General features: G+C 38.7%; 1 protein-coding gene across 7 annotated transcripts; it reads left to right on the top strand.

Annotated features, from left to right (window-relative positions):
- Window positions 1–1,046: 1,046 nt before the first annotated feature.
- Window positions 1,047–24,975, top strand: LOC6037233 (caM kinase-like vesicle-associated protein). 7 transcript variants are annotated; one of them, XM_038254518.1, is made up of 10 exons: window positions 1,047–1,493; window positions 3,672–4,014; window positions 17,756–17,846; window positions 20,616–21,161; window positions 21,228–21,380; window positions 21,440–21,587; window positions 21,697–21,895; window positions 23,004–23,189; window positions 23,304–23,404; window positions 23,459–24,975. In XM_038254518.1, the coding sequence occupies exons 2-10, from the start codon at window positions 3,981–3,983 to the stop codon at window positions 24,503–24,505; spliced, it is 2,505 nt and encodes an 834-aa protein (XP_038110446.1). In that variant the 5' UTR covers window positions 1,047–1,493; window positions 3,672–3,980; the 3' UTR covers window positions 24,506–24,975. The 7 variants fall into 7 exon arrangements, with proteins under 7 accessions (XP_038110446.1, XP_038110445.1, XP_038110444.1 ...); XM_038254517.1 differs by having other exon boundaries at window positions 23,304–24,975; XM_038254516.1 differs by having other exon boundaries at window positions 23,004–23,404.
- The last annotated feature ends 547 nt before the right edge of the window (window positions 24,976–25,522 follow it).

Here is a 25,522-nt window from a genome sequence, read left to right as displayed (position 1 = left end):
TGGGTGGCAACTTTGTAGAAAAAAGGAATCGAAAGGAAAATTTATGGTATGTTGCTGAAATTTAGTGCAAAAAACTTGAACCTGAAAAACTTGACAAACAATTTGAAAATATGATTTTAAGGAAATTAATTTAATTTTTGAATATTTTCGTAACATTTTGTAACAAAATTGTATGGATACTTCTATGGGAGAATAATTGACACAAAATGGCTTCTTTGATCTTAGGGAGCCAAATAAAAGAAAATGAGCCAGATGAAAAAAAAATCCAAATAAAATCGGGGAATGTTGCGTATAAAAGTCGTGTGTATTATGTAAAAATCTAAATCATGATTGCCATTGAAATAAATTGAAGGAAATGTATTTTTAAATGTTACCCTCAAAAACATGCAAATTGAGACTCGATTATCCGAATGCATTGGAAAAATTTCATTTCGGATAATCGCGGCACGGAAAAAATAGCTTTCTTATTTATGATTGTATGACCCCTAAACTACCTTTAAAAGATTTAATAAAACATTTTACTTGATTTTGTTTCCGTTGCAAACTTGCTGCTTCTCCTTTTATAGAAATCGTTCATTCATACAGCGTCACATGCTGGTGTAAATGTAAACTGAAACAAACATGAATGAATAAATCCTGCCATTAGCTTATTTTGGCTCCCAACCATCGCGTGGGGGCCGTCCAATTTTACTTCCGCCACATCCCGGATGTGTTTTGATGACTAACCCCCCACGGCAACTAAGCGCCGCCGCCCAAGAACGCACCCAATGATATCGTGTTAAGACTATGACATTTTCATCCGAATCACAACAATTCGCGGCACGGGCAGATTTATAAAGAAATCCCACAAAGCAGGCGGTGGTGGTGCACGATGGAGACGCATGGTCATTGAGAGTTAGCGTGAGCATGAGAGCGAAAGTCAACGGCTACTACGATGAGAGTGAGTGCCAACAGAATGATGACCATCGGGCCAAGGATTTTCGCCGCGCTTTTCCGCCTGGGAAAATTCACCCAGTGAAAAGCTAAGCCAAGAGCGCAGCTCGGAGATTTTCCGCCCGTCAGTGATCATTCGATATTGTTGCCTGGCGGACGCAGCAGCAAAAAGCAGCAGCTTAGCCCAGAAGCAAGCAAAAGTAGGAAAAGTAGTTTAGAAAAAAGGGAAAAGCCCAAACGAATTAGCGCGTGCAAAGTCGGACTACGATGATCGCGAGTTTCGACGGCGGAAGAGGAAAACTGCGAAGAAGACTGCGACGCGACTCCTAGTGCCTAGGCGAGAAAGAAAGAGAAAGGAAAAAACGGGAAAACTCTGCTTTCTCCGCGGGGAAAATACATAACTATAAATTTTGTCCAAAAATAAAAAAAAAGGAGAATAAAACGTGCGGAAAGTGAGCGATTCTGCGGGCAACATTGCGAATATCGAAAACGATCGAAGGAGGCTGGGAAGTTTAGGGGAATCCAGCAAGAAAAAGTGCGTAAAATCTGCAGAAATTAAGGTAGCGAGATTCGCGATCGCAGATCATAGCTACAAAGAGGTTTCACTGTCGTTGTGATGTGATCGTGAAAACTACCGTGAGAAATGACGTGTGTGCGCTACACGGCGGCACACGTGTGCTCACGCACACAGCCACAATGCGTGCGTGCGTCTGTGTGAAGTGAAGGAATCCACCAATTTCGCAAACGTTTATTTTCTCATCACCCAAGAAGACTTAACTTTACGATCTTTTCGGGAACCGGCGCTGCATTCGATCGAAGTAGGCATTTGTACACATTCCTTGACGGACTTTTTACAAGAGAAAGAAATACGACATAAAAATCGACAATCATGAAACCTCAATCTGTCCGTTTGTTCTAATGGGTAGCAAAGTGTCGTGCAGCTTGCTGCGATCGCCACCAGAATCTTCGCTGCGCAGTTGGCCCAGAAATGAAAAATGATCTCGCGTTAATCGGGAGCGCACCCTTCTACCTCTTGTTATTATTCTTGATCGTGATCCAAGTAGTCAGGTTGATTACATCACTCACTGAAGGGTGGAAAACAACCGGACACGGAAAATAGAGCGAAGGAACAAGAAGAATGGATTGGAAAGATGAGCAAATCAAAGGCGGCGATGGACCGAACCTGAAGTCTGAAGTCTGTCAGTCATTCAGATTGCCAGGAAAAAAGAAGCGGAGTTGACAAAAATAACGCCAAAGGAATTTCGAGTTGTTTTAAAAATGGGATGACAGGAGCGAAGCATGTGTCTTTCGGTCAATCTTTACTTTTTTCTGGTTTTAATAATATGTGTGCAAATACGAGTATTCGACTTGTCTACTTTTTGGTTACAGCGTATTTGATGTTTTTCTTTCCAAAAATAAAAACACATTTGTGTTTGTGTTCATTCTTGAAAGCCAGCCCCCTAGAAATTTGTCATCGAAGCAAAATTATTGTGGTTTTGTTAGTGTTCTCGTAGGCTGCTACAAATATTTTTAAAAGTTTTTGGCAAACAACTCTCCATTGTTGATTCGCAATTCGCAAATAGCTCTAATGAATATGAGCAAGCAACTCTCCATTATTGATGTATCTAAAAATCTGGAGTTTTTTTTTAAAAAAAAAAGGTCCAATTAGCCAAATATTTTTGGTTTTTGCTTTTTGGGTGTTTTTTAATACCTATGACTCAAGGCGATTTCAAAAACATCCAAAAAGCAAAAACTGGAAATTTGGTTTATTGAACCTTTGCAAAAAAAAAATCCAGAAATGTTGATTGGTCAAGCGGCTTGGAGTCATTAAAATGGGTGTATTTCCGCTAAATCATTTTGCCATTGAAGGAGATCGGATTCCTTTCCGTAAATTCAAATTCCTACGCTAATTACAATTTTCGAAGTTAACCCTCTAATGCCAACTACAAAAAACATTACTTCTCTTGTTTTATGTTTTTCTAGTTTTATTTTTAGTAATTTAATTTGCTTCTATTTTGTTTAGTTTATGTTTGTTTTTGGTAGTATTTGGCCTATTCTACCACCTCCTATCATTAAATTTTGCCTATACATTTTTTTTCATGTTTTTACAGTCACTTTTTAAATTTTTGCTTGTTTTTCACATTTTCTTCTATAAAATGGCACCATTATCATTTAAATTGTAAAAAACGCGTGGAGGTATACAGTTTAAACTCGCATAGTGCGCAGGCGTTACGCTTTGTAGTTCTTCGATTATTTTGAAACGACACAATATTTTTGCAATCTTTTTTAAGCTAATTGTAAATTGGAACAATACGAGCAAGTTGCTTTAAAAAATTGCAAAAATATTGTGTCAAAAAATTCTGCATACTTTTTTTACATAAAATGTAGGAAAATTAGTGAAAAGGACATTTTTAAAAACAAGTAAAACTTTCAACCCAAAAAATATCTAATATTTTATGAGTTCTTCTTTTTAATGCATTTAAAGATAAAAAATTGGTTGGAAAATGGATTTTTGACGATTTTTTAAATCGAAGCCCGTCTAAAAGCGGGGTTGTGTTGTAGAGGGTTAAGTAATTGTAAATATACCAGAAGAAGTTTACCAAATGCCTACTTCGATGAATGAAAGAGCCACGTGAGAAACCGTGCGCTTTCTATGCGAAATCGGAAAATTCCGTTCTCTTCCACCGTAACCTTCGACACGCCAAATTCTTAACACGCATCATCCGTCAACATTCCAGCTGAGAGAAAAGCAAAAAAAAAGTGACGCAACGAGCTCAACCAAAATAAGGGCAAACACCCAGAAGTGAAGTGTGACAACTTTGTGCGGTAACCGGTGCCAACCTTGGATGCCATTCTAGTCTGTGGCGTGGCGATTTGTAAAAAGTGAGAAAAAAGATCTCCTCTAATCCATCGAAAGGAGCAAACAAAAATATGTGCGAGAGTGGAGATAGTTTTCACACCTTTTTGGCTAGTCAACAGTGCTGTCTAACAGCTCGTTCAACAAGCGTCAGTTTTTAAGTTTTCAACCTACAAACAGCAGACACAAAATGATTCACGTGGACGAATCCGATCCCGTCGGTGGTAAGTAGCCGAATAAGAATAAGAAAAACGCAAATATTTGACTCTCCTCCAACTAAATATACTTTGCATATATTTAATAACAAGATGGTGATGACGCTCGTGATGTTGATTTGTCCGCTCAGATTCCACTCCTTCTCGTCGTCGGTCGGTCGCAAAGTCCAATAAAATTCCTGGCGACATGCGATCGTTTGGATTCTATATTTTCCCTCACTCAAGTGCTCAAATTTCACAGTGTAAACAAAAAAATATTTAGAGTGCACAGTGGCACTCTGGGCAGCGCAGGCCATTTCGCACGGTCAAGTGGAATTTTAATTTATGATCTTGAACAGAATCCTATACATATCGGGTAATTGGAAATGAGGCACCGTGCGTCTCCACATGGCCTGCTGTGCGGGGGTAGGGCTTACGCGCTTCGGACGGACGCAAGCAGAACCTCTATATGGTTGGCGGTCGTGTGTGCGAATTCCAGGTCGTCACGCAGTTGGCCATGTCTGTTGGCCCAGACGCGACGCGGCATGGTTGAGCGAATTGACACGTGGATGGATGAAAAATTAAAGGGTAATAATAAGTGCATGCGTTTTTTGACCCAGTTGCAAAAATAGTACTCTAAAGAGGAGGTATTGAGTTTGACTAACTTTACATTCATGGATTTAACTGGAAAAAAACAATCACTTTGGTCTTTTTTTACATTTTTGTTATGGTCAACTATACAAATATGTATGATTCTATTCTGTACAGTATTTGAAATTAACTTTAAGGGCATTAACATATTTTCAACTCGTTGAAAGTGACTAAGGTGTCGACAGGGTGGCCACTAGGCCGTCCCAAAAAAATGAAAAGTTGTCAAATCTTTGTGTTCACCCCTAGAATGATAGATTAGGATGTCAGGAACAATGTTTTCATACAACAAAAAATTCCCAAAAATAGTTTACAACTCGCGCGCGGAGCTTGAATGTAAAAAGTGCATTTTTCGAGTATTTTTCAGAAATGCGAGTAACAATCATACTAAAGTCATTCAAATTTGATCGCCTTGGGCTTCAAGTTATAGTTTAATGTCCCCTGAACAAATTCTTGTACAGACATAGTCCATTAAAGCTTATGTTTGGGCATGGCAGGGCGTTTTAGGGAGAAAAAATTGTATTTTTTAGCCAAAAAATTTCAAAAATCACTCCCCAAAACGAGCCAAAAAATTTTGCAGCCAAAACTAATGCATTCAGCTTATAGGAAATTTCAACATTCAATTTATGTCCAGGCAAAGCCGAGATATTTGCAATTTAGTGAACAAAAGTGTCGAATTTTCAATTTTTTTATTTTGCTCGCTCAAAAACGATATTTGTTAATAATATTTCATGAAAAAACATGAGATTTTCTCACAATGTGACGTAAACGACATATTTATAAGTACTGCTCTGTGCTCTTCTCGATATGAACAAATAAATCTCTAATGGATAACTTTTTTTGAAAAAATAAGTTTTTTATAAATGAATTTGTTTCATTCGAATGTACATACATAAAAAAAATCACGTTCACAGCTTGGAGATATGAACTTTAATAAAATTAATTTTGATTTATGATTATTTGTCGTTTACGTCACATTGTGAGAAAATCTGATGTTTTTTCATGAAATGTTATTAACAAATATCGTTTTTGAGCGAGCAAAATAAAAATTTCCAAAATATGTGCCTTACCATAAATTTTGAAAACTCGACACTTTTTGTTCACTAAAATGCAAATATCTCGGCTTTGCGTGGACATAAATTGAATGTTCAAAAAAGCAAAAGTATTTCTTACCAAGAATGATTTCAAATCAAACACTTTCCATAAAATGTAAAAATCAACAATCAAACAGCATTTCCAAACCAATTTTAAAATGAAAATAATTGACAATTACATTAAAAATATATAAAAAAAAAACAAAGAAATATTGAACAAAAAACTTCGAAAATGGACTTCTTATTTTAATACAGGGAGAAAACCTAAAAACCAATATAAAAAAAAAAATTAATTTAATGAATTACAAAAAAAATCTTGAATTTCTAAAAAAAATAATGGAGCTTTAAACACAACAAATTGCTGATTCTATAAACGTATTTGCAAAAGCCTAGATAAAAATATCTTGAATCTATTTTGTCATTTTCATAGTTTATTTTTTCCAATATATGAAAATATTTTCCATTTCAAAGGAAACACGTTTGGATTTTAATTGATACTTTTCCAATAAATTAAAACCATCTACATTTTTACATACTCATAAAAAGAGTTACGGGAATCCAACATTTGGAATAAAAAAATTTAATGCCTAAACAATTATTACTAAACAGATTTAACATTTTAACTACAGAAAAACATTAAGGTTGAATTCTCGGATGAGTTTTCAAAAAGCCGTAAGAGCCATCGTGACCTCTGACACTATTTTTTGTTTTCCTCGAATATGAAACAAAATTTCATTTATTTTAAGTTTGGGGCACTTGAAGGACGTGTAGATGAACAATCTCGAGCATTTTTGATATTAGTTTTTCGTTAGTAGGTCGAATACCGATGCAAAAAGGACTCTGTTTACCAATGGCTCTTACGGCTTTTTGAAAACTAATTCGAGAATTACACTCTATTTACAGATCGAGTTTTCAATATGCAGCCTTCTTGTTGTTTAAAGGTTATTGTTACCATTTTATTTACATAAACTCATTCCAAAAAATGCATTTCAAAAATTATAATAAAATGCATGATATAAATAAAATTAAATGTATTAAAAAGCCTTTTCATAATTAAATCTATTAAATTTGTGAAATAAAAATAACATTTTATGGCAGAAGATAATAACTATTTGAGTGCACTTGATTCGAATATTGTTGAAAATATTTCAAACATTTCAAAAGTTCGACACTTATTTTAAAACAATTACATATTCCCAAAATTCCCGATTTTCCGACTTGAGTGGCCAGAATAGGTATGCACATTTTTAGATTCAGGTTCAAAAAACGGGTTCCACGATATCCCGTGACTGTGTTGATCAAATCAGGAATGAAGACTGATTTCTGAACATTTACATTGCATTTTTGTATGATTACCCCAAAATTTGTATGGAAACTTTTGTAGACAACTGGATGATGAAAAATGGCTCATTTGGGCAAACCAAACGTGCATGCAAAGTGCGATATTTCAAATTAACATAAAATGTACTTTGAAGATTACTTTTTAGGTTAGGTTTCAGTATATTAGGTATAACGATAGGTTAAAATTAAGAATTCAGATCAAAACTGGTACAAAAATACTCTAAAGTGAACGAGGAGTTTTTTTCAAGATGGCGGCAATACGGTGATAAGTAAAGTTGATGTCAGTAAACGTTTCAGTTTTGTCAAGGTGTGATAGATTTGGGCACCCAGAACACGCTCCAATCGATAGAATTTATTTTTAGTTAATTTCCAGCGATAGAAAAAAAAGTATATCTTGGGTACAAATTCAAAGTTTTTAATTTAAAGGTTCAATTTTTTGTTTGTTTATTTTGCCATTTTCCTTTGTTGGACCTTTAAAAAAAACTCCAGAAATGACACAATCCCGTGCGAAGAAGCCAGGTGCCTCCATGGTTTCATTCTGAACCGGAGAAATTCAATGGAGGCGCTTGGTTTCATAGAATGAAATCATAGCATTAATAGCCAAAATTTACAACTCTATTTTTTCGCAGAAAATTCACTAAATTTCAATTCTTTCGATTCGAACGTGTCCAGGACCCCAAATCTATTATACCTCGTTGACACTGAAGCAATTACTGGCATGATCCTTAAAAATGTCGAGTTGTGTACAGTCAACCACACAAATTTATCGCCAACTCGGAATTTTACGCTAAAAAACAAATAAAATTGTTATTTTTTATTATTCGATATTCTGAAACTATACCAAAATATAGAATACTGTAGATATTTTAAAACCAACCCTTAGAATTTTGAAACATCTGAAATACTACATTTGACTCTTTGCTCAAGAAACAACTTTTCACTTTGTGAGAAGTCCTTACCTACAACGAATAATGAATCACCAAGTACAACCATCGTACTACTTTCCCTTCTGACAAGACAATAATCCCTTAAAATTTAGTTCACCCAGTTGAAAACGACCTACTTCAACGCATCACCGAGTGAGCCTTTCCCGTCATCTCATTGCATTGCCGACTTCCAGACCAAGACTCTGTCATTTTTCGTTCGAACTTGACGCCGCGCTAGGGTCGGTACCAATAGACACACAAGCAAGCCATGCCAAAACAACTGCTGCACTGTCGCTGGTGGCGCTGCGGCGAGAAGGAAAATATTTTACTTATAAACAAATTGTCTATCGGTTTTCCACCCAGCGGCAGTCGCGCAGCCTACTCAGTCGATTTGTTTTTTTCTTTTCGTTTTTTTTTTCTGTGGTGTTGTTTTCTTTCTCTTTTTCCTTTTTCATTTTCCACATCTTGCCGTCGTTTTGTGCAACGCTTTTGGCCACTCGATTTTTATTTTTAGCGGCCACTGGCTTCCTTCAGTTATTCAGCGGCAGTCGGTGTCCCTCCCCACACGTTCCCTGGCGATCGATTCTAACGACCAAAAGCACGCTCATGTTGGGTGATGGTTTGTTTTGCACCTTCTATCGACGAGACGAGACTACAAGCCCTCTTGTTTCTAGAAAGAAACAAACGTTGAATTTAACGGCATCCAAACGGGTAGTACAAGTGCAAAACATCTGAATTCGAGCGGGTGGTGAGGTGTCAAGACGCAGAACTCGACCAACTGAGCTGTCGAATGGCAGTTTAGACACCGACGACACGGCGATGACTTTCAGACGATGGCGGCGGCGCGTTCCGCTCAAACTAAGGCCAGAATTTGACCTTGCACTTTTCACTAAAATACTTTTCCTTTACCCGCAAATTATGCTGCCAGATAGCGTACAGCATTGCTAGTAGCAGTAGTAGTAGGCTGAGAGATGGTCGACGAGTGACGGTGAGCAAGTGAGCATGCGATCGTTCGAACACACGCGTGTTCAGCAGGCCATGAGTAGCAGTCGATGTCGGTGGAGGAGGTTGGTGGTTAAAAATATGCTCTTTTAAATCATACACTAGCACTGAACTGGGTGGGAAACCGATCTTGGTGGACTTTGGGAGAGTCCGACGATTAATTAGCATTTTCCTGATCGTTTGAGTTGCCATGGAAATAAAAATAATATGTTTTTTAACGACATAGTCGCCGACATTACCTTCAATGGTGGTGATCTGTAACGGCCGTTGACATCAAATTAATCAGCACTTGTGAAAAATGGTGAAGCCGTAGATCATTTTCGAAGAAAATTGATCATCACTATAAAATATTCTGTATTAAATTCAATTTAAAGAATTTCAGCACCAAAAGGAATTAGCATGTGCCGGTTGTTGCCTTCTTGAAGCCACTGAAAGAATTTTTGATCTAAATCAAATGTGCTTCTAAATTTATATAATTTTGTGGCACAGTCATTGACGTCCTAGTTGACAATCATTGATTAATGACGATTTCCATAACTTTACAAGGAATGGGATAATCGTTACCAAAAGGAATCAGCATGTGTAGGGCACTATTTTAAACAACTTGTTGAAGGAATTTTGTCGAAATATTGAAAGCGACGCAAAATTTATATCTTTGAACGAAAAATCATCACAATGATGGAAGTCTTCACGTTAAGACACATAGAAATAGAGCGAAGTTGACTAAAAACAGGTTTTAATTTAATTTGTTTAAATTCCTGAGAAACCATGATATTTTTTTTTATTTCATTGTTTCAAGATTTAGACCATTCTAACATTTTTATTTTTTGTTCGAATCGTCGAAAAAGTTACGTAACTTCTCAAAGATTTTATGTAAAATCTGGGGTTTTCGGCTCCAACAGGAAAAATTATAAAAAAAAACATGAAAAAATTAAATTTCTAAAAAAAAATCTGCACAGCTTCAAAATTTTAACGCTGACCTGTAATTTTCAGGATCTGCAAAGTAATATTGATTTTTTATTTGGAAAAACAATCTATTTTAGGATTTTATTTAAATTAAAAGTTGAATAAAATGCAACAAAAAGAGCAGGGAAATTTTTCAGTTTAGTAAAATATTAAAATAATTCGATTATACTTGTATTATAAATTTAAAATATAAACTTCGGATAATCGAATAAAGAAAAAAATATCGAAGTCTTATTTTTGATCGAACTTAATTATGACCCCAGATTAGTTTAAAACTACTCTAAAGTGATTTAGAAATTAAGAATCTAAGCAGGGGTGCCCAACCTTTTGACCCTGCGGGCCAGATCTGATTATTCTGAAGCAGTGACGGGCCGGAACTAATATTTGATACAAGTTTAAAAAGTAAACACATGCTTTTAAATATTTTTTTTATGATTGGGATCTTATGAAGTAAATAAATAAAAGAAATAGTGTTGCAAAAAAGATTCATGTATCTTGATTTCAAGAATGAAAAACAAAGATAAATTCAAAAAAGCGATTATTTGACTTATTTTATTCTTGTTTCTTTTTAATTGTTTAGATTTTGTTTTTGATGATTGCAATTTAATAGCATGATATTATTTTTTATAAAAAAAAAAACATTCATATTTCAATCGTCGTTGCAATTTTTTAAAGTAAAATTTCCTCAACACTACAATATAAAACAATAAAGAGACATAATAAAATTTATTCAAACAAAGTTTGCGTTGTTGTGCACTTTTATTCAAATATTTAAAAATATATATTAAAATGATTTTAACACACACAAAATAAAAAAAATTTTATATATATATTTGCAGCGATTATTATGAATAATTTGCTTTTTAAAGCTTTGAAAAAAACTTTATCACTGATAAGTTGTTCTAAACAATACAGGAGTTTTTGCTTGAATATTTATTTAAAAAAATAGAAAATAGAAAAAAAACGTTACTTAATCCACCCTTAGGTGGTTGGCGCCTTCCTCACATTTAAGGGTGATATCCAAAATGCAAAAAGTGCGTAAATAACACTTAAGTGCTTATAACTTTTGATAGGGTTGTCAGATCTTCAATGTCTTGGACGCGTTAGAAAGGTCTTTTAAATACCTATCTGAAAATGTATAGCATGACGGGTTTTCTTAAAAAAAAAAAAAAAACGGAATCGACGTAACACCTTATAATGTGGCCCTCTTAAACATTGTTGGAATTCGAGCGAGAAGAAGGAAAGCATTTCTCGCTCGCGAACGAGGGAGAGAACTTGTAGTACTTTTCTGTTCTCGCTCGCGCTCGCATTTTCGTTCGCGTTCTCGCTCTCGCCGCGAGCGCTCGCGAGCGCCTCGTGCTAGCCGTTCGTCCCAAGCTAGCAATTTGTTCATCAGGCTTATGAATACGAACCAGGCGATGGTATAGAGGTGTAACTTCAATCACTGTGTTGTTTTTTGTTCGTTTCTAACACGTTCAACTTCTCGCGAACGGGCAATTCTGGCTCGCGAGAAAACCCGTTCGCGAGCGGAGGAGAGCACGGGCAATCGGTGAGTTTCTCTCGGCAGCTCGAGACTCGCGGCGAGAACTCGAGAGAGAGAAAATTTTCTCGCGAGAGCGCGATAATACCAACACTGCTCTTAAACCTTGGTTTCGTCAACGGATCCACAGGCGTGTATCTTTTTGCGACAAGACTCCGCCTCCCGGGTCTCCTAAGTGTGAAGGTATGGGCACGGGGAGAGGGCACCGAATACCTATATTTTACACTTAGAATTTTTTGCGTCCGCCCCGGGATTCGAACCGGCGACCTCTGGATTGTGAGTCCAGTGCGCGGTCCGATTGATCCACACAGGCAGACAAAAACCACCCTTTTTACAATCTTCCGGACTTTTGTTAAAATCGTTTTTTAGCATAACTTTTGAAGTACTTAACTAAACTGCATTATTTTTAATAGCGACTTATGGGACCCCAAGACGGATCGAATGATGCCAAAACGGACAAAATCGGTTCAGCCAATGTCGAGATAATCGAGTGACAATTTTTTGATCAACATCCCACCACACACACATACATTTGCTCAGAATTTGATTCTGAGTCGATAGGTATACATGAAGGTGGGTCTAGGAGGTTAAATTGAGAAGTTCATTTTTCGAGTGATTTTATAGTAACGTGAGGAAGGCAAAAACACAATTAAAACTGTAAGAAATTTAAATTTGAGTGTCATTTTGTACATTTTAGATAACAACTCAACTTTTTGCCTTTCTTACTAAATTTTCATTAATTTCACAGTTTTACGAAATGGATAATTTTGTTTTCTTGCTCCATTTTTCAATAAAAAAAACAGTATAGAAATTATAAAATTATACAATTATAAAATTAAATTCAAACAATGTTGTTATAATATGTAAAAAATTGATCCTAAGCTTTTTTTTTAATTCCGACAATCGTTTTATTTATTTAATATTTCATGAACAGCCTGAAGGGCCGGTCATAGAACTATTTTGAAAAGTCATTGCGGGCCGGACGTTGGACAGGCCTGATCTAAGATAACGGCCAAAATGACGGTTATGAAATATTGAGAAAATGGATATTGTTATTTGAAAGGCAATGGGTTCGCAGAACTAAAAAAAAAAAAAGAAAACAAAATCCGTTATTATCCGAAGTCCCATATCCGGATAATCAAAACTTCACATTATCGAGGTCTGAGATAATCGAGTCTAGACTGTACATCATTACAATTATGGTAATTATGCTACAATCAAAAATCAGCAAACAATAAATTATTTTTTTTCTGAACTGCTTTCTCATTTATCGCGGTCGCGATCTGTGGTCTTAAATTTCAAAATTTGTTAAGAGATTAAAATTTATTTATGTGGTTGAAGATGCATGAAATAGCATTATATAATTTACTCTGAATAATTTAAAATCTATTTTACAAGTTTTTGTATTTACCTACAATTTCAATTTGAGTCTTTCTTTTTTCCCCCCTGATTTTTGGGGATATTTTGATAGGACAAAATTTGTATTTAAGTATTTAATACTTGAAATAAAATGTGCAGTGGTCGTATGCAAAAAAAAAATCCACAGTTGTCATTTCAAAAACGGATATCCAACTTGTCCATTAGTCAAAGCTTTACAATGTTTCCGCATGCTTATTTTTAAATCGCTCGTTTGGCGGCTGCTAAAACCCCGAAACAAGCACCCATTTTCCGCACCCAATTTTTCCGTACCAGCTACCTGTTTTTGCAACCCCTAATTAGCAGTGATCTGCCACCACTCAAATGGCCGCGGCGTCAGTGTCGGTGCCTCAAGAGCACTAAATTAAATTTATCTAAACCTGTCCCAGTTGACAATCGCACTCAATTAGCCACGGGACATTACCTTCGGGGAAATATCGAGAGAGAGAGATGCATTTGCAGAAATAATTGCCACCCTCTTCACATCCCCGCGGGAGCTGCCACTTTCGAAAACAGAACCGCAGCCCGGAACGAAACGAACCAACACGGGCTAGGAATGTTTCAGAGTGCTTTGCCAAAAAGCATTTTCAAGCAGCTCATGAGATGTGCTCACAGAGATGACGACTTGAAGCAGGAAGGCGACAAGTGACGAAATTGACAACGCTGTCAATGATGTCTCGTCGCCAACTCGCGTCGACATAGCAGGCCGGCACGACGGGGCGATGATCACGATGAAAATATCTAGTTGGCGCTGGCGATAATTTCCGCGGTGACGACGAGATCGTGGTGACCTCTGCCAAAAAAACAAGACTCGGGTTGTTGCTATGTTTGGCGGAAAAGGTTGATGAATCTTGAAGCAGGAGAAGAAGATAGAGAAGAAAAAATCATGAATTAATTTCGCGCCATTTTTTTACGACGTCCAGCATCCGTTTTCCTGTGGATTTCGAATTGTGAGAAAAATATTTTCCACGGAAGACGACGCCAAAACGTTGTATGGGGAAGAGAGGGGAGGGGCATGGTGCTAAATATATTTTCATCTTGTTTGCATGGGTACGAAATGAAATTTGGAATGTGCAAAAATAGTAAAGTTAAAGGATTGTCATTACCAGTTGTGGACTTCATTACTATTTGAAAGATTGTAGGTAAATTCTCTATATCTTTAAGAGGTTTATGTCTTTCAATTTAGGCTTTTTTTGCAGTAAAAAATGCGATAGGCAGTTTTGGCCAATTTTGATTTGAGACAACATTTGATTGAAAGTTCTCTCAGATTTCGGTCATTCGATTTTTTTTGTATTTTTTATCCGAATGAAACTGGTGCCTTGGTATGCCCAAAGAAGCCATTTTGCATCATTAGTTTGTCCATATAATTTTCCATACAAATTTGGCAGCTGTCCATACAAAAACGATATATGAAAATTCAAAAATCTGTATCTTTTGAAGGAATTTTTTGATCGATTTGGTGTCTTCGGCAAAGTTCTAGGTATGGATATGGTTATGGACTACACTGCCGTTCTACGCATAATTGTCCCATGTTCAAAAAAGTGCAACTGAGAAAAACGCGAATGAAATTTTTCGACCGATTTCTGTGTTTCTACGCATAATTGTCCCGTGAGTTCTTATTCGCCCTATGTGTCCCTAATCTCCCCAGTTAGCAGTTTATCACCCTTATTTGTGATTCTCTTGCTATACAACGGGTAAACAAGACATAATGCTTAGTAAAACTAATGATTCCGTGCAAGAAAATACTTGGTGGGACAATTATGCGTAGAAGTTTAACGATGGGACAAACAGACTTGGTGTTGTTTTTAATGAGTTTCCGAACAAAGTACCAGATTTTATGTGTTTTTCTTAAAGTACACATCTAACTAAATTTAAAAATGTCATAAAGTCAAAATCTTCCAAAACTGACATGGGACAATTATGCGTAGAACGGCAGTACACTGAAAAAGAATGACACACGGTAAAAGAAATTAGTGATATTTTATTTAACTTTTTGGCACTAAAACCTGATTTGCAAAAAAAAACACTAATTTTTTTATATATGTTTTAGAGGACATCAAATGCCAACTTTCCATAAATTTCCAGGTTGTGCATAAAATCTTTGACCGAGTTATGAATTTTTGAATCAATACAGATTTTTTCAAAAAAATTAAATATTGGTCGCAAAAATTTTTCAACTTCATTTTTCAATGTAAAATCAAATTTGCAATCAAAAAGTACTCTAGTGAAATTTTGATAAAGTGCACCGTTTTCAAGTTAAAGCCATTTTTCAGTAACTTTTTTGAAAATAGTCGCAGATTTTATTTTTTTTTTTAATTAGTTTACATGTTTGCCCACCTTTGAAAAAAATAGATTTGAAAAGCTGAGCAAAATCTCTTTATTTTACGATTTTGAACTTTGTTAATACGACCCTTAGTTGCTGAAATATTGCCATGCAAGTGTTTAAAAACAGAAAAATTGATGTTTTCTAAGTCTCACCCAAACAACCCACCGTTTTCTAATGTCGATATCTCAGCAAGTAATGGTCCGATTTACAATGTTAAATTATGAAACATTCTTTAAATTTTCCGATCTTTTCGAATAAAAATAATTTCAAAATTTTTAAACCCAGACTAACATTTTAAAAGGGCGTAATATTGTTGAAAAAACTTTTCTTTTGCAAAAATCGACAAAAACGCTACTTGGCTAGGACAACCCTTTTCACGGAACAAAAGAAATCGTATGGATCCTACTGGTTTGACGTGGAATCGTATATTTTTCTATCTAGTTCTTTCAAAATATTTGTTTTTGTTTAAACTACAAGGCTATTGCCAATTTTATTTTATGTTGTTTATTTGTTCGCCCTTTACAAATTCCTCAAAAAATCAGGAGGCAAAAAGATAGGGGAGAGTGGGGTGACTTGATCCCCGGGGACACTTGATCCCAAGCCTGTATCTCGTCAGCATGTGGGTAAAACAATTAGCTTTGTTCTAGAAAGTTGTGCGAAATTGACTAAAACTCATGGTAGAAAACAAAGAAAAAAATTAAAAAATGTTTAGATTGAGTTACACACATTTTTCTAAGAAGTGCTGCAAAAAACTTCCAAGAGATCTTTTTTCTTTGTTTTGATAAGTATAGAAAACACTCAAAAATTATTCAAAAAAATATGTTTTATACATGAATTGTTTGATAAACATATCAACTCCCAAACCCTTACGCATTTGACTTTAAATTTATCGTCATACTATTTTTACAATCAATTGTTTGAAAAAGTGCGTTTAGGGAGACTTGATCCCTGATTTTTTACAGTCACTGGAATCAGTCTCAAGATTAAATAATTGGGCTGGGTTTTCGTACATAGTTTTCTTTAGTATAGTTTTATATAACTTACTGCAGTTTGAACCATTTTTCAAAAGTTTTGTAAACAAAAATTACCAGCTTTTGTAAACATGCTCAATTTTGGTCTAAAAAAGAAAATTTGATGTTTTTAAATATTTTGCATGCTAAACATGTTATATTTTGAACACAAACGCACAGGTTTAATGTGAAATTGCTGTAACTTATAGAAAATTAAAAGTTTGGATGAATAAGAAACATTTTGCTTAAGATTTCTTCAAAATGTTGAAAGGGGGATCAAGTTACCCCTAACATTTTTAAAATGCCGGTTTAAAATATTTTTTTAAAACGCTTGGCATGATTCGAAGAGTTTATCTGATGAAATACCCTTATCAGTCAAACATAGTTGAATGTTTAAGCTTTCAATTCACGCAAAAAGTTTATAGTTTTGTGAGAAATTGACAGAGTTATGTGCGATACAAAAAAAGGGGATCAAGTCTCCCCACTCTCCCCTAATTATTGCTGAAAATTTAAATTGTCATAGAAAAATGTACAATGACTTTTTTTGTTTTTTTAACTATTTTTCAACTTTTTGCAGATTTTTAATTTTGGGACCAATGAATTTAAATTCAAGTTTTGTTAGTTTTTTGGCCCCAAACCTTGTTTAAAATACGCATTAAAAGGTTCAAATATTGTTTCTAAGTATTCAATTTAAAAATACACTCCTAAACAATTAATTTAAAACCCATCAAGTGAGTGGGCACACAAAAATGTACACAGAACATCTATAAAAAACATCCCAAACCCAACGTGCGTCGTTTTCTCAGTTCCGGACGTCAACGTCGGTGCTACAAAACAGTCCACAGACAGATATTACTTCCGCACAGACACACACACACACACACACACACACGACCAACCCCACAATAAATTGTTCGCGCCTACTATGCAAATTGCACTAGCTGCTGTTGTTTATTATTTTCACATCCGTCTACTAGTCACGCACGTATGTGTGAGTGCGAGTACGAGATCCTAGTAGCCAAACAGATGAATGCTCACCCGTAAAAGTCTACTGCGCGATGTGTGAAATGAATCGATTCTTTTTTGGCAGCCGTCGAAAGTTTTATTTTTTTCACTTCCCCCATTGGTCGTCTTTTTTTGACGGTCAAGAGAATTCAGTGCCCTTCCGTCGGACCAAACATCCCTCCCTCAACAACGTGAGGGGAGAGGAAGGGTGGGTCATCCCGGGGCAGGTCGTTTCGGCAGACTTGGTTTATTTAATTAAATTGCCTCATCGCATCGCGGTCTGCTCGTGCACCCACCCCACAAGTTGGCAAGTTGGCAGCGCACATCTGCCGCTGAAGAATTGAAGAAGAGTGATGCATTTTCTTGTTTTGCCATCAGGGCAGGGGCAGGGACGTTCCGAAACATTTACTTTCTATGACTATGACGTTGATTGCTGCCGGAATTCACTAATTTGACTGACCACTTCCCTTTTCTTTTCTATTTTTTTTTTCTCACAGATGTGCCACCACCGTTTCCCTATCGTGAGGTGGAAATTCAGCGCGGAGTCGATGCCAAACAGCTGTACGAGCTGAGCACCGAAATCGGAAGGTAAGAGATTCCGCGACACAATTTTTTTTGAATAGTTTTTCCTCTCAAAGTCCGATTTACCCTCAATGCCAAGGCGACCTGTTCTGTTTGCGCCGCCACGGTTAAAGTAGGTGACCTGTACTAGGTGGTCACGTGGCACCACAGTCTAAGACGTCGCCAAAGTAGGCGGCTGTGCGTCGGAATTATTCACAATTTGCTTGTGGTGGGACGGTTTGTAGTCACGTGTTGCCACAACACACAGGACTCGGTCGGTCAAGTAGGCTGTTGGTTGCGCCGAAATATAATTTATTGCAACGTTTTTTTTTTATTTCGTCACTAGTTAAGTAGGCGACGGCTGTTACTAAGCTGTCAGCTGGCTTGTTCCTTTTTTATTTTGGAAAATGTGAAAATCGTTGACCAGCGAAAAGAAAACTCTCCGTTGCTATGCGGTGTGAATGATGAACTCGTTTTCTGGGTGGAATTATAAACAAATTAAGGGAGAAAAAAAACATAAAATTGGAGCAGAAAGCAGTCGAAAAATTCCTAGGAGAACAACGATAATTTAAAATTATCAAATCCTGACCAAGATCATTTGTGCCTCCATCTTTTAGCAGCTCAACAAAGATTTTAGTCAGCTCAAAGAAAATATTTTTGAAAAACTGTGACAAAAATTACGAATCATTAGCATACCAGAATGTTCAATAAATTGAGCAGATCCTCAAAAAATCTATATAATTTGCTATAATTCAAAATTATTCAAAATTTCCTAAAAGATCAAGAAAAAAAAGTTTACCAAGCATAATAAAAAAACACATCATCTTGGAAAATACTAACATTTTCAGCAAAGAATGTTGTCACAACAGAATAATCGCGCGAGAGAAACGTTGATCAAAACACTGGTCTAAATAATTGATTACGGGAAATCCACACAATGCAGGGATCTACGACAGTGCAACGCTTACTAGATTGATAAGGCTGAAAGTGAAAGTACAACTATAAATACGGTGGCTCTCCAGAACAGCGTTCACAGTTCAGCTCAGCCATAGATCAGTACAACCCTGCTCCAACATGGTCTTCAAGCGCTCCATTCCATTTCTGGCAGTGGCCACCCTGCTGGTCCTGGCGGTCATCCCGGACATCCGAGCGGCCGTTCCAACGGGTTGTGTCGAGATCGAAAGTGCCCACAAGAACCAGTATCTGGCCCTGGGAGGCCGTTACAACGAGAACCGGCGTCACGTCACCGTATCCAACAACCGGCAACAGTGGAACATTGTCCGCGACGGAGACAACTACCGGATCCGGCCAAGCCGGACGGCCAACGAGTTGTACGCGGCAGGTTACACCTATGACAGCGATCGTCGCCACGTGTTTGTTTGGGAGCTAAGCCATCCCGTGATCCAGGGCGGTTGGGACATTCAGGAACTCGGCAATGGACGCTACCTGATCAGGAATACCCACGAGAATGAGTTCCTCTACTCGGCGGACTACCCCAACCGGGGATCGATCTTTACGTGGCGTGGAAATATCAACGCTCGGGACGACTCCCAGTTCCACTGGAGATTGTCATCGTGTTAAATTGATGTTGTTTAGTTGAATCAGAAATGTTATAGAATAGTGTTTTTAGGCAAAATAAATTACTTTATTGCATATAAGAACCATATTGCATTTTAATGTCTACATAGCCATCCAATTTTCAAACTACGTACAACTGAGGAGAAGTGATTGAGTTCAGGACATTTTATGCACTCAGAAAACAAACAGTTTCAATAATCTTGGTTCAACAATGCACTGGGTGATCCGGATCACAAAATGAAGTGGAAATTTGACTTTTTAAAGAAATGGAGTTGTTTAACAATTTACTTGCCATAATGACGTTTCTTTACAAAGAATCTTAAATGTGAATAAAAATTTATTTTTTTTATAAATTTTCCTCAATACAGTACTTGTTCGGTAAATGGGCTGAGAACGTAGCCCACAGTCACCGAATGATAATCGTTAACTGGGCTGAACGAAAAATTTATTTACAATGCTTACTTTTCATGTTTCTTTAATTATGACTTGAAATTAAATAATAGTTTGAAAAAAGTGTTTTTTATTTATTGAACATGATTTTTTCATCCAATAACCCCTAGGTTAGTTCGGTTTGTTTTAGTTTTTTGAAGTTTGTCTGCTTTTTTTAGAGCAAAAATCACGTTTAGGACCAGTTTTGAATGCGCTGTATCTTTTTAGGAGCAAACTAACACCATACTCTTTTTGGCAAAGTTATAGAGAACTTTCCAGAGCATCCGAATATGAGTCCGTTTTTAATATAGCGTGAAACGTGATTTTTATAAAAATCAAAATCCAAAAAAATGGATTTCCCTTTCCCATACAAATTCCCATAGAAAATTGAATCGCTTTGCGCAAAGTAAGGACTTAACCAATCGTTCCCAAATTTTGAGGAGTTGTTTAGGACCTCAAAAGGAACTGAAAATGTACTGTGCTCACTAAGTTTGGACAATTTTATTTTTATTCCATACAAACATATTACACCCTAATGGCTCATGCCTTAGGCTACCAACTGTACGGTTTTTAATTCTTACCGTACGATTTTTTGATCCTCTTCGAGGATTTTTTAATCGCCTGATTTTTGTAAGAATTTTTGTGTATAATTTGGATTTGTACGAAATTGCATGATGGCTTAAATGTCTTTTTTAATGTTTACAGATATTTAGGTTCCTTAAAAAATAATTTAGAAAATTGAATGTTGTTTGCAAAGTAAATGTTAATTGATTTTTTTTCCTCCACCAGGGGCAAATTCGGCGTCGTTCACACATGCACGGACAAATCAACCGGCCTCCGGCTGGCGGCCAAGTTCATCAAGATCGAGAAGAAAGGCGACCGCAAGAACATCGAACGCGAGGTGCACATGATGAACGTGCTGCGGCACGCCAAAATAGCCCAGCTGTACGCGGCCTACGAGTACGACCGGACGTTCTGCATGGTGCTGGAGCTGGTCCAGGGCGGCGAGCTGTTTGACCGCGTGTTGGACGAAAAGTTTCTGCTCACCGAGAAGGCCTGCTCGATCTTTATGCGACAGATTTGCGACGCCATCGCGTACATCCACGGCAACAACATTGTGCACTTGGACCTGAAGCCGGAGAATATTCTGTGCCTGACGGAGAGCGGGAATCGGATAAAAATTATCGACTTTGGGCTGGCCCGCGAGTACGACCCGGACAACAAGCTGCAGGTGCTGTTTGGCACGCCCGAGTTTGTGGCCCCCGAGGTGGTCAACTTTGAGGCGATCTCGTTCGCGACGGACATGTGGAGCGTCGGCGTAATTGCCTACGTGCTGTGAGTTGTACTAGACTAAAGTGTTATGCGATATAACTTGAATTTGATCTTCTTTTTTCTTGACAGCGTATCCGGTCTTTCTCCCTTTGCTGGCGAGGACGACATCCAGACCATGGGTAACATCACGATCGGTCGGTACGACTTCCTGGACGAGGCGTTCGACACCGTGTCAGAGGAAGCGATCGACTTTATCAACCGCTGTCTGGTGAAGGATCCCAAGTGAGTGGCCTTAAATTCAACACTGAGAAGCTTTCAATAAAAAGCGACGTCCTTTCTAGCGAACGAATCAACGCAGAGCAGGCCCTTAAACACAAGTGGATCAAACGGAAACCTCAATACTACCCGACGAATCCTCGGCGACCTTCGATACCCGTTTTCAAACCAATTTTGCTAGAGGACAGCAATGACAACAACAGCAATGTACACGTAAGTAGCCTGTGATCCGGTGGAAACGCATGGTTTCTTCGTGTTTTTAGTAAGAGACCATGCTACTCCATCGAAGACTCAATTTCAAAAATTGATCTTTTTTCGCCAGAACGACGCCGAGATCGACAAGGAAAACCTCAAGGATCTGGTCTCCAAGTGGAACGAGTCCCCGAACAATCGGTACGCCTTCGACCAGGCCTCCGAGAGTGTGATCTCGCCCAGTGGGGACCTGATTCCGGCGGGGGCGCTCCTCATGCGGCGAACCAGTGGCGATGCCAGCGGAGGCCGGAGGGGCAGCTTAGCTAGAGGTAAGTTGGTCGGTGCTGCGACCCAACCGAGAGTTGTACAAACTGATGACAATTTGATTGGCCAGAGCTTAGTAGTTGTTGGAATGCCAGCGCGCGCTTTTGCCGTTTGTTTTTTTTTTTTTTTTGCCTCAGATTTGATTCCCCTCAGGTTCGGACGAATAGGACGACGCAGACGATGATCGAGATTTTAGTTTTAATCGCATCGCATTTTTACGTTCCAAATGGACCTTTTTTTTCGTTGTTTGATTGTTCTTTGTACTTTTTGCAGATCGAGACATTGCTCGAGACTTACATTTGCCAGTGTTGGTGGAACATTAACAGCCTGAAAAAGCAGAGCTAAAATATGTGAGCTTCCTGTGTAAATAGCTTAGAAATAAACTAACAAACACCATTTGGGGATCACGGAGGGCATTCAATCTAACGAATTTCATGCATTTGTTTTATCTTCAATGATTCGGAAGAACGTTTCAAAAATTAGTCTGAATGTAAAACTCTTTGTTGCAACAAGTATTGATCCAAGTTATTTTGTATCTTACTCTTTTCCTCAACCAACGTCTCCCAATCTCCCAACCAACCTCCGGACTCCAGCATAATCTATCTATAACTGTGTGTGCGTGTAGTTCATCACCAACGACCACCGAAACCCGAAGAAGACACAATCCCAGCGAATCGACTTTGACCGATTAGTATTATTAGCTCGTATCGCGATGATAGCTGTTAGGGCCCCTCCGAAAATTCTTAAATGTGTAAATATATATGCAAGTGATATTAGTTTTAAGTGCAATTTGATCGCAAAATACAAAACTTTATGAACAAACTAAAACTAACACCTCTTCTTCTTTACTTTTCGTGTTGAACGTTACTGTATTTTCGCACAATGTCTAATCAACTCATCCTCAAACCAGCCTACAAAAAGCGAAGGCTTACGCCAGAACCTTGAGCATCAACTACTAACCCTAATCAAACGACGACCAACCGCCCAGTTTATCCCTTCCGGCGTCAAAGCGCGAATTGGCCACAAAATTGAATCGAATCGAAAGAGCAACAGGAGACCACCAAATCACACAAACCAAATCCATTTCTCTCTCTCTGTGTATATCACTTACAGACGAGGATGACCCGCTGCTTCTGTCCCCATCGTCGTCGACTTCCTGTTGCTCGACCCTGTCACCACCTCCGCCACCACTCTCATCGGAAGTGACCGCACCACAATCATCGCCCCATCGCCCCGCACTAGCGCCATTAGAAGTAGTCTCTAACACCAGCAGCACCAGCAGCAACAGCAGCGAACTCAGTAATGCCAACAACCTTAGTAGTATTAGTAGTGCTAGCGATTTCAGTAGTAGTCTCGAAAGCTCATCCATCACGGCGATCCCACTTGATCATCACTCTCGTTCATCTTTCCCAGATCATTCGCAGTCCGCCGGAGTGACCACCGGAGGCCAGGCGCAACCGGAAGTGACTCCGAAACTTCCCACGGCCACCACCACCACCAACACCACGATCAAGGTATGTGATGAGTTACGAATGCTATCCGACTTACTAAAAATGAAAACCCCAAAGGAGGATCAGCAACCACCACCCGTGACCTGTGACCCCAAACACCTCCCAGAACAACAGCACAACAGTACACTGAATGGTAACAACAATAGCAACAGCAACATCAACCTCGGATCCACCCCACCAAAACCACCCACCAGCCCATTAAGCCCCACGACTCTCAGTACCGCCGACCTGGACTCGGACCTCGAGAGTCTCAAGTCCAAGCTGAAGGTCAAAACGTCCCGGGCCCAGAACAAGCTAAACGAGCTCGCCCAGCAGCCCGACTTCCTCGCCAACGACCCGTTCAAGCTGCCGACGTTCAAGTTCCTGCCCAAATCGATCAGTCTGTGCAACGACGACTCCGTGTTCAAAGAGAACTACACCAAATTCTGTGATCGCAACGCCATTCTACCTCCTACCCACATTCAAGAATCGCACCAGGAAGTGAGCTCGACGTCGTCCACCTCCTCCACGACGACCGTGTCCGAGGGCACCAAGGTAATCGTCACCAAAACCACCAAGAGCAGCAAGGTGAACGCCGACGGAACCAAAACCGTCACCGTCAAGAAAACGATCGTCAAACAGAAAAAGATCACCGAACAGGAACAACAGGGCGTAACTTCGGCGGCGGCGGCGACGGCGACGACAACGCCCACCAAGGAATCGTCCACGGCCAGCGCCACCGTCAAGCGAACCAAGTTCCGCGTCAACCAGATGAGCAGCCGGGACGTCCCGGTAGCGATCAACAGCGTTGCCAAGCGATACCTCGAGCAGAACCGAATCTTCGCGACGGAAACCGCACTGACCGTGCCCAAAGACGACTGTCTGGTGAAAAAACTCCACAAAAGCCACGTCCACACGACGTCGGAAACGGAAAGCGCCAACAATCTGAAAAACACCATGAAGATCCGCAGCATCTCCGTCGACTGGGGCGCAAAGGAGGCCGTCGAAAACCGATCGATGAAGTCGATCAACTCGTTCCTCAAGCGCACCTCCACCTCCTCGTCCACGACCAGCTCGGCCGTCAAGCAGATCCAGGCACAGATCGAGGCCAGCATCCACAAATAACCGACTCCGGTCAGCGTCGTCGGACTGCGGACAATACGCTTAAATTCCATGTTCATCGCACAAGCACACATCCCGTCACCTTCCACGAATACCGCTTCCTCTCATCGTCAGTCTGTGCTTAATTCATCCCTTTGAATGTTAGTCGTTAGTTATTCTTTCTCTGCATTTCTCAACCAAACACATTTCTTCGTTGTTTAGCAGCATCATCCACCCATCATTGTTACACTCATTATTACGTTCAAATTGTTCGTTGCGTTAATTCTAGTAGCAAAGCGAGTCAGGTCTCATTAAAACTACAAGTTACGCAAGAAAAAGAGAGAAAAAGGTTTAGGGTCATGATAAATGTTGCGTTAAGTTAGGCTCAGATATTGTTAAAGAACGCTTGAAGTAATTATAATCACAACAAATGTAGCTGAAATGTATATAATCAGAGTACCATTCAATCTTGAATAAAGAAGTATCATCTATGACCGAGTTGGTGCACTTTTTCGAGAGAAACTGCCATGAACATGGGAGCAGCAAGCGAACTGCTCGTTTTTCATCGTGTTGTGCGTGTTGCCTAACGGTAGGCGTTTTCTTTGCGAACGCTGATATTTGAATTTAACAGTTTCTAAAACGGACTTCAAGAAGTAGCTACAGCAGGTTCTTGAGCAATTTTATATAACGCATTTACAGGAAACTTTGATTTCTAACGCCGGTGGATATCGATCCAGCAGAGACATTTAAAGCTATTTATCGGTGTCGTCTAAAGCAAGGGCCGTCAGAATGAGATCTTTCAGTTGCTGATTTCCTCTTCTTATTGGTACAAAAGACACTGTAAAAGCTCTTCTGCTGAAATGGCTTTTGTAGTTCCTCTGATATTAGCTACCGCTTGAGGAGCACGGCCCACACAGTAGGATTCCCTGCTTTTGTCAACGTCCTGGACATCGCCGATGGTGTCAGCTCAACTTCATTCGCCGCAGGATCCGATGTGTTCGTATTTTTAATCCAACAGTTTTCCGTTATTTTCGGCGTACA

The sequence above is a fragment of the Culex quinquefasciatus genome, chromosome 2 (assembly GCF_015732765.1).
Source record: "Culex quinquefasciatus strain JHB chromosome 2, VPISU_Cqui_1.0_pri_paternal, whole genome shotgun sequence".
Taxonomy (NCBI): domain Eukaryota; kingdom Metazoa; phylum Arthropoda; class Insecta; order Diptera; family Culicidae; genus Culex; species Culex quinquefasciatus.
This window is presented reverse-complemented; position numbering and strand designations above follow the sequence as displayed.

Excerpts from the sequence above, each read along its gene's own strand:
- LOC6037233 (XM_038254515.1), top strand. The coding sequence starts at position 3,981 with ATGATTCACGTGGACGAATCCGATCCCGTCGGTG. Across the intron at positions 4,015-17,755 it reads CGAATCCGATCCCGTCGGTG|ATGTGCCACCACCGTTTCCC; the intron begins GTAAGTAGCCGA and ends TTTTTCTCACAG. Across the intron at positions 21,588-21,696 it reads ACAACAACAGCAATGTACAC|AACGACGCCGAGATCGACAA; the intron begins GTAAGTAGCCTG and ends TTTTTTCGCCAG.